Genomic DNA, 16950 nt, shown 5'->3' on the forward strand with positions numbered 1-16950 from the left:
ACCCATTGAGGTAGGCTCTCAAAGTTTACAGATTATGCTGTGCTGGCCAAACCATGAGCTCCATGATTCAGTCTTTCTCCGCTACTGAGACTAGGAATAAAGTCATGATCTCCTGCACTTATTTTATATGGTTGCTGGACAGCCAAACTCAAGAACTTATATCACCACAGGAAGCAGATAGCCAAATGGAGCAATCTTAGAAGCCAGCCCATGAAGGAACATTTTTTAAAATATTTTTTTATTACGTATTTTCCTCAATTACATTTCCAATGCTATCCCAAAAGTCCCCCACTTCCCTACCCACCCATTCCCATTTTTTGGCCCTGGTGTTCCCCTGTACTGGGGCATATAAAGTTTGTGTGCCCAATGGGCCTCTCTTTACAGTGATGGCTGACTAGGCCATCTTTTGATACATATGCAGCTAGAGACAAGAGCTCCGGGGTACTGGTTAGTACATAATGTTGTTCCCCCTATAGGGTTGCAGATCTCTTTAGATCCTTGGGTACTTTCTCTAGCTCCTCCATTGGGAGCCCTGTGATCCATCCAATAGCTGACTGTGAGCATCCACTTCTGTGTTTGCTAGGCCCCGGCACAGTCTCACAAGAGACAGCTATATCTGGGTCCTTTCAGCAAAATCTTGCTAGTGTATGCAATGGTGTCAGCGTTTGGAAGCTGACTATGGGATGGATCCCTGGATATGGCAGTCTCTAGATGGTCCATTCTTTCGTCACAGCTCCAAACTTTGTCTCTGTAACTCCTTCCATGGGTGTTTTGTTCCCAATTCTAAGAAGGACTTAGATGTCCCCACTTTGGTCTTCATTCTTCTTGAGTTTCATGCGTTTAGCAAATTGTATCTTATATCTTGGGTATCCTAAGTTTTGGGCTAATATCCACTTATCAGTGAGTACATATTGTGTGAGTTCCTTTGTGATTGTGTTACCTCACTCAAGATGATGCCCTCCAGGTCCATCCATTTGCCTAAAAATTCTGCTAATTTTTAATTAGCAGAAAAATAGAGGCTAATTGCAGCTATCAATGGGATATATAATATTTAACATAACCTTGTAGTAATTTTAAAGGCTAATCAAATTCTTTTAATTTTTGTATATGTATGTGTGTGCATCTGCTTGTCCATATGTGTAACATGTGCATGAAGATACCCAGAGAGGCCAGAAGAGGGTGTCAGATCCCCTGGAACCAGTATTACCCATGCTGTAGACCACCATTAGCAGTTAACTGCTGAGCCATCTCGCCAGCCTCTTAAACAATAATATTCCATAGGGGGCCAAGGCAAGTGGGGAACTAACTGCCAGCCAAAGAAAACAGGCAGTGCCTGTTTCTTCCATTGATCCCTTATAAAAGCATTGTCATCTTCTGCCTATAATACCTCCTCCTTTGTTTGAATTAGCTTCCTATTTACTTAATGGACTCATGGTAGGATCTAAGGTAATACTCCTGAGAATTAGGTATTCAACTACTACTTTACCTGCAAGAGGCAAGTACCAGGAAGTATTTGGTTATGCAAGTAAAAATTACAGATGTCAACTGCTATTTATCTTATGGAGAAGCTGTCAGTCACTAAGTAGGATCTTTCTCCACAAGTACACATTTATTTCAGCCTCTGCCAGTGGAAGTGTTAGAGCAGATGTTGGCAGACTGTGACATACAGTATGTCTTTAAAACTTGTTGGGGTGTGAAATTTCATAAGGTCAAAAAATGCTGCATTTTGATCAGCAGATAGAGATTTTTCTGTTCTTTTATAAATTATTTCAGAAAAACCAATAGAATTGCTGGTAAATGGACATTTCTTTAGTAGGACATGACAACTATTTAAAAGTTAATTTCTACCACGTTAATAAGCAAATGTTCAACCACAATTCCTTTAGCCTGAAATGTTTTAAAGCAATTTAAAAATTTAATATAGTATTCCTGTTGTCAAAGTGATTAATTTCTCACTTACAAGATCCACGAATATATAAAGAACTTGTTTTGATAAAGACTGTTTTTCTTAATACACACATATATGTGCACATATATGTATTTATAACATATAATGATAAGCAGCTTTCATTTCAAAAATAAAAGTTCTCTACACAAGAAAGAACAGATATGAATGCAGAAGGTTTTTAAATTAGTTCCCAAGGAAGTTCTCAGAAGTATCCAGGATGGTAAAGATCAAAATATGTTGCACATAAAATTTGGATAAAATTTTAGAAAAATAGTATCCTTCCTTGATTATTTGTAATTCCATATTCTTTTAGATTTATTTTTAAAACTGAAAATAAAGTTTGAAATTCTTTTGTGGTAAAATGAACTTTATAATACTTAAGAAATGTTTCTTCCCTGGATCTTTTGGTTATTTAATTATGTTCACAAACATCAATTCTCCCTCCCTTCTTTCTCCAACACATCTCATCCAACTAAAAGAGTGTAAATGAGGTCATCTAAATTCTGACCCCATAGAACAGACTGTACCTAGTTCTTCTCTATGGCAATTTGAACTGGAAACTGCTGTAGTTCTGGATAAACACGGGAGGAGCCTTTACTTAGATCAGTAGGTATAAACCATTTAAAGCTTGGTCAATTATGAAAATGAAAATAATCATTATTATCATCAAGGACACCTTTTAATTAAACAAATTCAACAAAGACAACATTTCTAAGTAAACGATGAGCATTGTTAAATATTCCAAAGAAATATGAATATAACTAAAAATATAAAATAATCTCAGGAAATGATTTCTAATAGAAAAACATTTATATAATAAGACAAACAACCAAACACTGTGACACGGAATCCTGTGAGATAATGCAGAAAGGAGGATAACATCTTATAACCCAGATCATAGGTCCTTATTTACACTTTATATAAAAAAACCTTAAGTTGTGTATGTGGGCAATTATATTTAATATATTACATTCAACTCTAAATACGAAAAACAGTAAACTATATTGTACTGCATAAGATTATAAGTCCCTGTCATAAGGAGTTGAAATTTCTTACAGAGTTGATCATTTCTTTCCATCAAGTGTAGACAAACTTTCATGCTGGTTTCTCAGATCCATACACACACCTGCCACATAACATCATGCAGATAAATGAACCCACAGTGAATTAACAATTGTTAATCACTTACTTGCCACTGAGAAGTTGTTGAGGGGATAAGGTAAGTCCACATCTTGAGGTTTCTCCTTATAGCCTATGAATGAACCATCTGTCTTCAAAAGGAAGTATCTTGGCCTCCAGTTTTTTATATATTCTCCTAGATGGAAAGAGCACACATGTTAATGCCAAAAATGAAGTAATGTTTAGGTAAGAAAAGAAATTATGGCTTAACACACCCCATAACACTGACCTGCAAAATTTTAATGAGGTAATTTTCTTTTAGCTTGACTTACAAAAGAAAATAAGACTACAATTAAATTTAATAAACCCCAGACACTTTGTTTAATGATTCCATACTTTGATTATTCATTTGGACTGTTATTCCTTCAGAGAATCATTCTCCTGAACATACATTTTGTTCACTTTTCCACTTTATCAGTTAACTGTTAAAGCATATTTTCAGCCATTTTATAAGGCTCTAGTAATTCCATGAACAGTATTTATAAATTGCAGGGAAAAAAGATCATAAGCAGAGTGTGAAATACATGTTCCACTTTCATGATTAATAATACTCCTTTTTGGCTTTTGTTTTTCAAGCAAGGGGAAAGAAGCTAACTCCTTTCCCTTTGTAAGACCAGGTCTCACAGGATTACCTCAAACTCAATCGTCTGGCCTCAGCCTTTAGGATTATTATAGGATGTATTTCTTTGTTAATCTTGACCTTAACTTCCTCTTTCTAGGAAAATAACCTTTCACACAATGCTGTGACCAGTCACAAAACTGAAAGAACATGAGTTAATAAAGCTCAAAAGCACACCACAGTTACATACAGAAACAAATGCAACACAGTATAGTTATAGGGCACGACTAACTCTATAGAAATGTGCATTTTATTCCATTTCCATATGAGCTCCACCTAACTACCAAAATAGACCCAATTTGAACCAGCAGTGCCTTAATAGCTCAATGGCAAGCGAGGCATAGCAGTTCACACCTGTTTTCTCAGCACTAGAGGAGGCTAAAGCAGGAGCATCACCATGAATGCCAGGTCATGCTGAGCTCCAAATCAAGACTTGGGGATGGAGGGTTTATGGAGTAAGTGCATCAGCAAGGGAGGAAGGAAGAGGGGTGGAAGAGAAAGAAGAAAATGCTGAAGGGGAGGAGGGAACCATGCGGTCTTCTGCTATTAGGAAGTGCTGAATTTCAGAACTACAAAAATCTGAAAATTTTACATTTGATACAAAGCAACTTGTTCTTTGGGCCAAGTTTAAACCTAGCATTTGACTTCTGGCATGCCTTATCCTACCAGTAGTAAGTCAGAACTTCCTTAGTGTCTCCCTGACAGCCTCACCTAACTGACCCATTACTGCTTTACATCCAGCCTGTTAACGTTCTCAATTGCTTTCCCCAAACCTCCCCACAGCTTCTACTAACAAATCTCCTCCAGATTACTCTTATCAGAGTGTATACTCCATTGCTCTTCCCCTCATCCTGCTCTAACGTATTTTTACACTAAAGCAACCTGATGGGCATGTGCAGCAACACTCGGGACAGAGACAGGTGGATCCTTCTGAGTTCAAGACCAATCTTGATCTATAGAGTGAACTCTAGGCCAGCCAAAGAGTAAGATCCTGTCTCAGAAAACAAACAAACGAACAAAACCAAAAAAGCAAATTTACTGCATTTAATGTAACATATATTTACGTATGTATCATGCTTATATATGATACATACATATATAGTTTTTTCCTGAGCAGCACGGTGGCATGTAACCCTAGCACTAGGAAGGCAAAGGCAAGGGACTACAAGTTAAGGCTACACCTGACCCTGACCTCTTAGTAAAAAAGCAGCATCACTGTACAGCATTTCTATCTACACCTAAACACAAATAGCTGGATTTTCTTTTCTGTTAATATATTCAATTTATTATAGTATTGGAACTGAATTATAAGAAGATTGAAATATAAGAAGAGAATAAAACTCAAGTGGATAACTGAAGAAGGGAAGCCTATTCAAATAGTTGTTAGCTTACTCAGATTGTATCTTGAATAAATCGTGCATATTGTACACAGTTTTAAAAATCATGTATTAGTCATACAGATACTGGTTTACTGATTAAACAGTTCAACTTTCACAGCTGAAACACTTTGCATAGTTTTATTATAATTAATCAATTTCATTTTTTAAAAAACCTCTTTAAAGTACTGAGAAGCTTGTAAAGCTATGATAGCAAACATGGTTTCCAAACTTCTACTCTTTGTCCTTGGAGCTCATTTTTTATCATCTCAGCAACTACTGACATTTCTTTGTTGACTTGCATCGAAATAGTCTAGTACCCTGTACTTAAACTGCCTATTACTTGATTGATAGTCATAGTAAATAAATAAAAGATATAAGCAAATGTAAATATTTCACACATGCATATAGGTAGATAAATTTCAACACACACATACCTGATGCCTTATCTACTTTTATTAAGACAAAATTCATTCTTGCCAATCACATAATATTTACTTAAGTTCACAGTTCTTATTCAACTCCAAAACTTTGTTTCTGTGTTGACTGTCATTATTATTTAATTCTTTCCTATTTAATTATGTGTTACTATACAACTTTATATTGTTAGGTGCCAATATCTAATCAATGATGTAGCATTTAGGTTTCAAAGGCTGTTGTTAACAAGAGCAGATTTATACTGATACAGTTACATGTCTGTCAAGATGAACAGCAAGTGATAATTTCACAATCATACAAAGATAAAATGAAACAAACTCATTTGAAAAGTATAAAGACCACATCATAATTAGAATATTTTTCTTATGTAAATAGAACTGAACACATACATTCTTTCAGAAAATGTAAAATTAAAATCAAAATTTTATTTCTAAACCGAATTTTACTTTAGCATCTTAAGTATTTCCATGTTCAGATTGATAGTGAATAAAAAATTAGAGCTGTCAAAAGTTCTGTGAAAATTAGTCTATTATATATCCCTTAAGAAAAATGCACAACCACCAGACAGGGATTCACTTATTTCCTCCAAAGAAAATAAAGGAGAAACAGAAAATTTCTGTTCCACTAAATGAAAAATTAGCAGTATTATTGAATATATTTTTAATAATTTTGAATTGATTCATATACTCAGCAATTGAGTTGGTCACCACAGTTAAACTGAGTGTCAATTTTTCAATGAAGACTTCTAATTTGCTTTTTGGTTTTTTTTTTTTTTTTGTCATTTAACATCTACAACATAAAAGACCTTGCAATATATTCATTCAGTTATGAATGAATTATTCAGTCATTTAGTCAGTCAGTCTGTCAGTCAGTCAGTCACTTAGTTAAAGGTGCTGGGAACACAAGCTGTAACCCCTTGCCCACCAACCAAAATAAAAAAGACCAAATCTCTAACTTCAAGGAGCTTTTTCCAGTATTCCTCCAGAGTTCAGATATGCCTAGTTAGCACCTGGAGAAAGGAACTAAGTATTTTCTTCAGGTGAAAGTGGGGGGCAGAGGACAAAGAACCTTTTTATGTTTCTACAAAAATTCTGAAGAAAAAAAAACAAATTTCAGCATGGTGTACTGGCTTTATTAAATATACCTTTTTCCATTTCCACAAATGGAATGAATGTGTGTGCCTCTGAAGAATGATCCTTACATAGGGCATAAAGGCTGCAAGTGAGTGAACAACAGAAACGGTAGTGTCTCTTGTTGTTTCCCTAGGCCCAATATAGGGGTAAACTTTCCTAGCCTGAAACTAAGTAAAACGTTAGTTTTTCATGACTAACTCCCTGGCATGGCACTGAGGACAGTGAATGCTAAGCACTGCTAGGGTAGAACTGTCTCGATAGCATAAGGAGTCCCAACTGGGCCTTTTCCAAGTGATCATGAAAAATTACCTAAATAGTTCTGCCACTAATGCAATAAATCCAGCAATAAGAGCTCAAGAAAAGATGATATCATAAGGCTGTTCTATGAGTAGAAACAAACAAACAAAAAAAATCCTAGATTTTATGGGCCTACATGCCCAGAATAACAAGAAAAATTCAAATAATCAGTCATTAAGATAAACCAATAATAACCAGCCATGTTGCTTTTAGTTGTGATGCTGCAATGTGTTCCTGTGCATGCACCTGAGCGTTGTAAGAGGAGCTTTGGGATCTTTCTGCATCTCAAATATTGGGATTTCAGGTCTGAACCACTGCACCCAGCTCTAAACATGGGTGCTGAGGATCTGATCTCAAGTTCTTATACTTGTGCATCAAGTATTGTAGAGACTAAGCTATTCCACAGCCCCCATAATTCTATTTTTAAAGATAGTACTTGCATCAAAGCTAATATTAAATTTCAACAATCAAAGCCGGGCGGTGGTGGCGCACGCCTTTAATCCCAGCACTCAGGAGGCAGAAGCAGGCGGATTTCTGAGTTCGAGGCCAGCCTGGTCTACAAAGTGAGTTCCAGGACAGCCAGGACTACACAGAGAAACCCTGTCTCGAAAAAACAAAACAAAAAACAAACAAACAAAAAAAATTCAACAATCATTATAGGAACAATTGGATAAAGTGGCCAGCACAACCTTTTCCTAACTTATCATCTACTATAACTTGTGCTTCTTCTTCCTTACCAACTCTTTGATGAGAGGATATGTACACTGTAAAATCCAGTGTTTCCAAAATGAATAGTCAGGCTTTGCTTATTGTCAGAGTTGTTCCCAGTTGTATGTCCTTAGGCAATACTGTCACTATGCAAACATTACTGAATAAATCTAGATCATACAGCCACCACATAGGTAATCCCCTTGCCTGTGTCTGTAGTTTATGTGTATAACCTATTACTCCTAGGGATACAATGAACAAAATAAGATTAAATCAAGACCAAGTAGAAATGATGTAACCAAAAACCAAGATAAATAAACACAAGTTACCAGTGTCCAAACAAAGGGTACTATCTTACCGTGTACATTTTTTAATTAAGTAGAAGTGACTCTAAATAATGACTGAAAGCATTGTATAGAAAATATGTAAGCCAATACCAATCAAATCATTATCAAGTACTATTCACTATAGAATTATGACATATCTTTGCACAACCAGCTCTAAAAATTTGTTTACATTAAAATCACCACAACCACATAAGTAGTGAATTTTATAATGACTATATAATTTCTCAGCTCTATAATCAATATTATGGGACCACCATTCCATGTATGGTCTTTTACTTTCCCAAAAAGGATTCTGGCATTTTGGAGTAAAGTAATTACTAAATGATAGACCTTCAAAAGAAGTACAAATCCCAATCTCTGGAATGACCTTATTCTATAGAAGAGAATATCATCACATTTTGCAAGAGAGGCAAGGAGGTTACTGATTTTAGAACAGCTTTTCCTGGGTTATCCAGGTAGCCCCATATAAATTTAAAATACACTTAAAATAGTAGATTTGATAGAAAAGTAAACATGAGGCAAGGAGGTTACTGATTTTAGAACAGCTTTTCCTGGGTTATCCAGGTAGCCCCATACAAATTTAAAATACACTTAAAATAGTAGATTTGATAGAAAAGTAAACATGACATATGAAAAAAGGAAGGAAGCAGGTGAATAGAAACAATGGCATAAGATTTAGTACAAACTAAAAAAAAAAAAAAAAATCGGTCCACCACAAATAAGAATAAAGAACAGATTTTCTCTGAAGGCCTTTGAAGGAAGAGTAACCTTGCTCATGTCTTGTTTTCTGTTGTGGTTGCCATGACTGTGAAATATTTGTTGCTATAAGGCATCATTGTAGTTTTTTAATAAACCTACCCTAAGAAATGAAAGACAGCTTTTATATATACTGTTATCAAAGACTTATTCAAAGATTTATTCATTTATTTATTTCATGTATATGAGTATACTGTCGCTGTCTTCAGACACACCAGTAGAGGGCATTGAATCCCATTACAGATGGTTGTGAGCCACCATGTGGTCACTGGGAATTGAACTCAGGTCCTCTGGAAGAGCAGTCAGTGCTCTTAACTACTGAGCCATCTCTCCAGCTCCCAAAGACTTATTTATACAACAACCACAAAAATAAATCTAATGATCCATTATCATTTTAGCATGAGAGAAAAGGATAGATACAGCTGTACTCAGTCAATTTCTTGTAAATGCAAAGAAAAAATGTCAAACTGTTTTAATAATAAGCAGTAGAGAATCTATTTGTGAACTGTAGGTTTGTAAGAAAATGTTTTCTTTCTATCAGTTCTGAGCTCTACTAGGTCATATTCTAGAGTTGGGGTCTTGGCCAACTTTCCTTTTAATTAATAATTCACTTCCTATATTACAACAAACAATCCCAATGGTTCTGAGGAGATTGCTACCATTACAAAAAAAAGTCACAAATGATAATTTTGTTTTGGCTAAAGCCTAAAAATTTTCCCAGCCTATTCAAATGGATCATATTGGGAGTGGAGTGATAGACATTCTACTCCAGGTCTCCTGAAGTTGTTCATCTCGTGTCAAATTACGTTGTTTAATGTCTTCATTTTAAGTCAGTCTACATTAAAAACTTTATTCCATTATTCATTAATACTTCATTAAGAATTGACACCATAGTTTTTAAAACTTTCTGATGAAGACATCAAAAAGTACCATAGTAAGAATTAGGGGCCTTTATGTCTAGACCAAAAGCAGATTAAATGTCCCAACAGGCTCTGATCTGTATTTCACTAGATATGTCCACATTTCTTCAGATATCTAACTAGAAAATATGATTAAACAATCCCGGCTTCTGCTCTTAAAGGTGAATTGTTGCTAAATGTCCAATTCTGTCTTAAAGTTAAGTCTTATGGAAGAAGCTTTATCTTAAAAAAAAAAAAAAAAAGATAAAGTTAGAAGCAAGATGAAAGATGGAGAACACTGCATCATCCTCATAAACTAGAAACCTACCCTCACCCTTATGCTAACATGGGCTAGGCTAAAAATATATAGCAATAACAAATAGGTAAAATAAATTTGGCCTTATTAACACGGACACAACCTAGTTCAACTGATTTGATATAATTATAGCACTAATTTTCACAAATCTCATAAATCAATCATTTAGAATACAATTATAAAAATCATACTAAAATACGTTCCTGTAACATAGGATAGGACATGAGATTAGATTCCTATTTCCCCATAGAAAATTAAAGACCCTGATTAGTAACAGTAAATAAACTTAAATTATTAAGATATAATCATGATATTGATGTTTAAGTTACCAGTGGCGACTCCTACTTGATGTATTACGGATTTAAAAAGATACCCAAACTTCGCAAACTAGGTTGATGGGTTTTTTTAAATACTCTACTTCATAATTCTCTCAGTGGCCAGGTATGGTGGCACACACCTGCAGATCATACCCTGGAGGCTGAGGCAGGATTGTGTGTTTGATTCCATTCTGAGTTACATTACACTGTAATGTGATGTCTTGGAGCAAGACTCTGGGGCACACAGCTTATATGTGAATCATGATTATGCCACTGCTTAACTAAAGGAACTTGGCCTCCTCCACACCCCAACTAGAAAATGAGAATTATCATAGTGTCTACGCAAATTATGTAGGGACACAATATAGAAGCTCTTAAAATTCTGCATGGCATATATTAGGTACTAGATTTTGTTATTAAATGGAACCATTGCTAATTAATGCAATTTATAATCAGCATTGTACTTATCCAGGAATATTTATATAATTAGAAAACAATAAATGTGTATCATAAATCAAAAACAGTCTTTTAAGCTGGGGAGAGGTCTTTGAAACTTTTCTTTTTAATATTTATTTGTATTATTATAATACATATGTGGAGAGGGCACTACATAGTTATTGCAGGTATGCCCAGAGTCTAGAAGAGAGTTTAGGTTCCCTGGAGGGAAAAACAAAAGTTGTGAACAGCATGACATGGGTGCTGGAAACCACACTTGAGTCCTTTGAAGAACAGTACTTGCTTTTCACCAGAGTACCCCTCTCTCTCTAGCCTGGAAATACTTGTTTTTACTAAAGAAATGTAAAAATTATGCAATATCTAAATACAGTATTAGTTACAATCATATTCTTTCTTTAAGACAAATATAAAGGATCAGAAAAGTAAACAGAAGTCTCGGAGCTTTTAGAACTTCTTTTCCTCTATTGATGGGATGTCCGTGTACTGTCCAGGTTCATCTGGAACTGAGCTCAAGCAATCCCTTAGGCTTTAGCCTCCCAGGCACTAGTCACATCTCACCTAGTGAACAATTATTATGAATTTAAGAATTTCTAGGCGCTGAGGAGATGGCTCTGCAGGCAAAAGCACTTGTTCTGCAAGCCTGACCATCAGAGTCAGATCCAAAGAACCCACAAAAATGCTAGGCTGTGATCCCAATACAGGCAAGGCAAAGACAGTAGATCCTGGAATGATATGGCTAAGCCAGTAGAATGTAAGGCTCTGGGTTCAAGTGAAAAATCCTGCCTCAGTATATAAGGTGGACAGCGATAAATGAAGGCACCTGACTTCAACCTTTGCCTCCACACTCATATGCACATAATGTATGTTCACCTGCATACATGTGTGCCCATTTTCATACTTGTGCACTTGAGGCTGGAGGGATGATAGCTCAGTGGTTAAGAGTACTGACTGTTCTTCCAAAGAACCCAGGTTCAGATCCCAACACTTTGCAGTACCTTACAACTATACTTAACACCACTTTCAGACAATCTAATGCCCTCTTTTGACCTCTGTACTTGTGATGGACAGACATACAGACAGACAAAGCACCAAAACATAGAAAATAAAAATAAAGTCTTAAAACTTTTTAAATAATTTAGTGTTGAAATACATACAAGTACTTAAAACATAAATGGATTATGCAGGTATAATCCAACCCTCATAAAATATTAAGTCTAGAAAAGAAGTGGAAGTTTCTGGATATGTCAAGTAATACAGACTCAAACCGTGTCTTGCTGATACAGACTCACATGGTGAGGTCGACTCATGTGGTGTATTGCTGAGGCAAGACCCATGGGAGGACATGTGATGTTTGGAGAAAGTATAAATAGGACACAACAGACACAATGTGTCAGAGGCCTGGCAGTTTCTGTTAGATCTAGCCACGGCTGATTCCTGTTTGCTATCCTGACATTACTGGACTGGACTACTGGTATCCTGACTAACAGAGATTGGAATAGCTCCATGCAACTTCTAAACAGGTTCACATCTCCTTGTCCTATTACCATCTTTTCTCCTCTACCTTTGGACAGTGGGCTAGAAGGAGGCGGCGGGGGGGGGGGTGTCAAAGTATTTGAGAAACTTTATTAAAAATATGTTTTAAGAAATCTAAGCCTACATAGTAAGAAGTGTTAGGAATGAAATATCGAATCTGAAGAGGTGAGAAATTTTTAGGGATATATAAAGCTGAACATATCTGCATATATCTGCAGTCCCAGATATTCGGGAGGCTGAAGAAAGAGGATCCCTTGATTCTAGAACCTAGAAATCAGCTTGGACATAATAGTTTAGGATATAGACATATGCAAAATCTAGTTTTCTAAATAAAAATGTCTTTACTCACTTCTGATGAACGATGGTTGTATTATTTTCCTTTACTGATTCCTTCAAATAAGTAACTTCCTTCTCCTTTAACTACTCAGTGCTGAACTAGGGTATCAAAGCACTGTCCTTAACCATATTATGTAACACACATCTGTGACTCTCTGTCATTTCCAAATACCTATACATGCTCCTAGAGAAAGGGCAGTAATTACTATTTGTTGTCTGTGGCATATTCAATACACAATCTTTCAACATTTCAACATTCTGTTGCTTCTCTGTAGATTCCAAAATGAGGAGGGACTGCCTGCTCTCTTCTTTCAGAGGTCAGTCTAATCCTGGACTGACAATATTACCACTGCAACTGGCGACACAGAAGTTGTTTACAGTTTTGGTAAACCTGCATTGTATGTTCAAGATGCCTTAAAAGCTTTCCAGATGTACCCACATTTCTGCTTTTCCATATGTTCCTTCATGATTATTTTGAGAAATATATTATAGTCAAGAAATTTTCCTTCCACTGCATAATGCATGAACTTGTCATTTAAGTATAGTTTTCATGCCTGCTTCCTAAGGAAGGTTAGAATCCATGAAGAAATTAAAAAAAACAAAAACAAAAAACAACAACAACCTATGCACCAAATACTGTAAGGCAGTGTTTCTCAACCTGTGGGTTGTGACCCTTTGGGTGAGGGTGAACAACCCTTTCACATGGATCTCCGAAGGCCGTCAGAAAATACAGATATTTATATTATGATTCATAACAGTAACACAATTAGTTATGAAGTACCAATAAAAATAATTTTATGGTTGGAGGCCACCACAATATGTGGAACTATAGTAAAGGCTGCATTATTTAGAATGTTAAGAGCCACTGTTGTAAGATGTTACAAGGCCAACTTTAACTTCTCTAAGGAAGTGCTTTATCTACATTCTATTTAAAATGTTCCATAATCGTAACAATTACCATCTTACCTTTAAGCATTCTGGTATTTGTTTAATGATACCCAGCTTATTAAACCCTGAAACCTATGGTTTTCAGGCAACTTTACACCAAGAAATAATACATTTAATCATTCTTTTAAACAAAACAACATCCTAACAGTATTATAGTATCAAATTTAACTGAGAAAAATCAAGGGGGAGTGGAGAACACTCAATGCTGCACACAATCTCGCCAACAGAAAATAGCATCCTGGCAATTTAATAAAGAATAAACCATGAGATTAGTTTACATAGAAGAAGATATGTTGTGGAGAATTACTCAATCTGTACTAAGCTTCCTGCTGGGTTAAATGTGAGCTAAATTATTATTTTGCTTTCACTTACGCCCTTGTACAATGTGAAAGCAGAGCTGTCTTTTTCTACATTACTGCAAAAACTCTCCATTTCTACACCATACCTCATTTAAATATGAAGTCATTTCCACACTATTTTAATAATGTGGAAATGTTAAAAGTACTGCAAATGCAGAGGAAAGCAGATCTCTGTGAGTTCAAGGCCATCCTGAACTACATAATGAGTTCTAGGACAGCCAGGACCACAAAAAGAGACCTTGCCTCAAAACAACACAATAAGAAAAAAATTCTGCAAAAAAAATTGACTTATTTAAACATATAGTTTCATTAGAAAAAATTAACATCCATACTGTAACATTTTCTATTTTTAGCACCTCATACTCTCTGCATATTTAAATTTAAGTAGTATCTTACATATAATTTTAGGAAGTAGCCTTAATAAAATCAAATATGGAAGCAATGTAACCCTAATACAAACCTACTCACCATGTCTGTTCAACACCTAGAACACATCAGGCAAAGAAATGACTATTAACTGTATAAGTACACAACTTATCACTATTCCGCCACACTCATGGCACAAAAACTTAGAATATCTCAGAATAAAAAAAACCCTGAGATCACTCCCTACCATCCCTTTGGTCTCTACTGTTTAAGTACTACACAACTGGAGAGCTCGCTAATCAGGAGGTCTGTGCTGGGCAAGGACAGGGTATACTGTCAAACTAGTTTAACCTGCTGTCATTTCACCTCTGCTTTATAAAATTAGTGGGAAGCATAGCACTTTATCTTACCCCTTCACATAAACATCTCTCCAATCATCAACCTCTAGTGGTGTGGGACCCTGAAAAGGACATATCACTAAACTCAAGACATCTAATCATTTTAAGGGTAAATTCATGCCCTTCAAAATTCTTGCTTTCCTTAAACAATAATCTATTATGTCCATTGTGATCAGGTTAGAAGAAAGCTTGACTTTGCTTAAAAATCCTCAGCTAAGCCCTGTCTGTATTCAGGTATCACTCCAAGGGATCCATCCCTTCACACAAATGAGGGATGAGCATTGCCGTCTCCTCACTGCAGAGACAGCTACCAGGAAACTGAGCCACACAGAAGCCTGTAGAGGACACACAGCTACACAAACAACATCCTTTTATCTTCTTCCTCACAGTGGATGTGAATCCATCTGTCCAGATTCAAGTGACAGTTATGCTACTTATTACACTAAGTATCGGAGTGACAAACTGGGCATAACATCCTTCATGCCTTAGTTCCCTCTTCTGTAAAATGGGGACAGCAGTAATAGAAAAATAGATTAATAATACACACAGAACATCTGCTCACAGTAAGAATTATAAAATTGTTTGCTGCCGGGCGGTGGTGGCACACGCCTTTAATCCCTGCACTTGGGAGGCAGAGGCAGGCTAATTTCTGAGTTTGAGGCCAGCCTGGTCTACAGAGTGAGTTCCAGGACAGCCAGGACTACACAGAGAAACCCTGTCTCAAAAAACCAAAAAATAAACAAACAAAAAACAAAAACAAAAACAAAAATAAAATTGTTTGCTAATAAACTAAAATGTCCTATGGTATAAAAAAAGAAAAAAATGCAAAAACCTTAGGAGCGGGAAGAATATGAAGATACATGATAGTCATGTCTTCAATTCTTTTTTAAAGGCAAATAAAAGAAATTTAGGGATTAGGGCGATAGTGATAAAGTTTTTGCCACAGAAACATGAAGACTTAGGTTCAATCCCCAAAACCTTCACAAAAGCTGGGCAGGATGTACAAGCTGGTGTTCCAGTCCTTGGGCAGTAGAGACAAGTGATCCCTAGGGCTCACAGACCAGTCAACCTAGTGAATCATGTGAGCTCCCAATGAGTTACCTAGACCTCAAAAATTAACATCATGGAGAGTGATGGACAAAGACACCTGACATCCACACAGTTACACAAACAGGATATATGAAAAAAACTTCCATTTCATTATTTGCTGTACTTGGTCCTGTTTTGATCTACCATCCTCACTAACAATGATCTTGAAAACTTAGGATACCCAAGATATAAGATACAATTTGCAAAACACATGAAACTCAAGAAGAACGAAAACCAAAGTGTGGACACTTTGCCCCTTCTTAGAATTGGGAACAAAACACCCACAGAAGGACTTACAGAGAAAAAGTTTGGAACTGAGACGAAAGGATGGACCATCTGGAGACTGCCATACCCGGAGATCCATCCCATAATCAGCCTCCAAACGCTGACATCATTGCATACACTAGCAAGATTTTGCTGAAAGGACCCTGATATAGCTGTCTCTTGTGAGACTATGCCGGGGCCTAACAAACACAGAAGTGGATGCTCACAGTCAGCTATTGGATGGATCACAGGGCCCCCAATGGAGAAGCTAGAGAAAATACCCAAGGGGCTAAAGGGATCTGCAACCCTATAGGTGGAACAACAATATGAACTAACCAGTACCCCGGAGCTCATGTCTCTAGCTGCATATGTATCAGAAGATGGCCTAGTCTGCCACAGACCCTCTGGGCCCCTTTGTCTGCGTGGAACGGGTCTCTAGTGGCGGGTGGGCAAAGGGTTGGATGCATGAGAAACAGATGCACAATAGGAGAGGTAGTGTGGAATCTGAATGTATTTTTCAAATTGAGCATCAGACTTTTTATGCAGAAGACAATAAGGAAGTTGGGTGACATATTCGCAAGGTACAATTGAGGTAACCAGAATCTTACATAAAACAGAGGAATGCAAACACAAAAGGTCTAACGGGAACTACCTGGGATAGAATTCATTGATAACAACTGGGATCAACAAGGGCTCCACCTAAGATTCACTAATCTTAGAAGCCAGGGTCAAGGGCTTCGTGCCCTTGCCATAGTTCCTATTTTAGTCTATTGTATAGTCCACCTTCCCCTTAGGCCATTGTACATACCTGTATTTACAATATGGGTGTAACTCAGCTATAGTCTTAGAAGCCAGGTGTGAGGTCTTT

The 16950-nt window shown here is 36.5% G+C and overlaps 1 protein-coding gene across 3 annotated transcripts in view; it reads right to left on the minus strand.

The window, feature by feature from the left end:
* Positions 1–16950, minus strand: part of Akt3 (AKT serine/threonine kinase 3) — a 241042-nt gene that overhangs the window by 117174 nt on the left and 106918 nt on the right. For all 3 annotated transcript variants that reach the window (XM_021162759.3, XM_085843271.1, XM_029481052.2), the window contains exon 3: positions 3138–3263. In XM_021162759.3, coding sequence (XP_021018418.1) covers positions 3138–3263 — 126 coding nt within the window. The remainder of the gene's footprint in view (positions 1–3137; positions 3264–16950) is intronic.

The sequence above is a fragment of the Mus caroli genome, unplaced genomic scaffold (assembly GCF_978045245.1).
Source record: "Mus caroli unplaced genomic scaffold, Mus_caroli_1 scaffold_1, whole genome shotgun sequence".
Classification (NCBI taxonomy): Eukaryota; Metazoa; Chordata; class Mammalia; order Rodentia; family Muridae; genus Mus; species Mus caroli.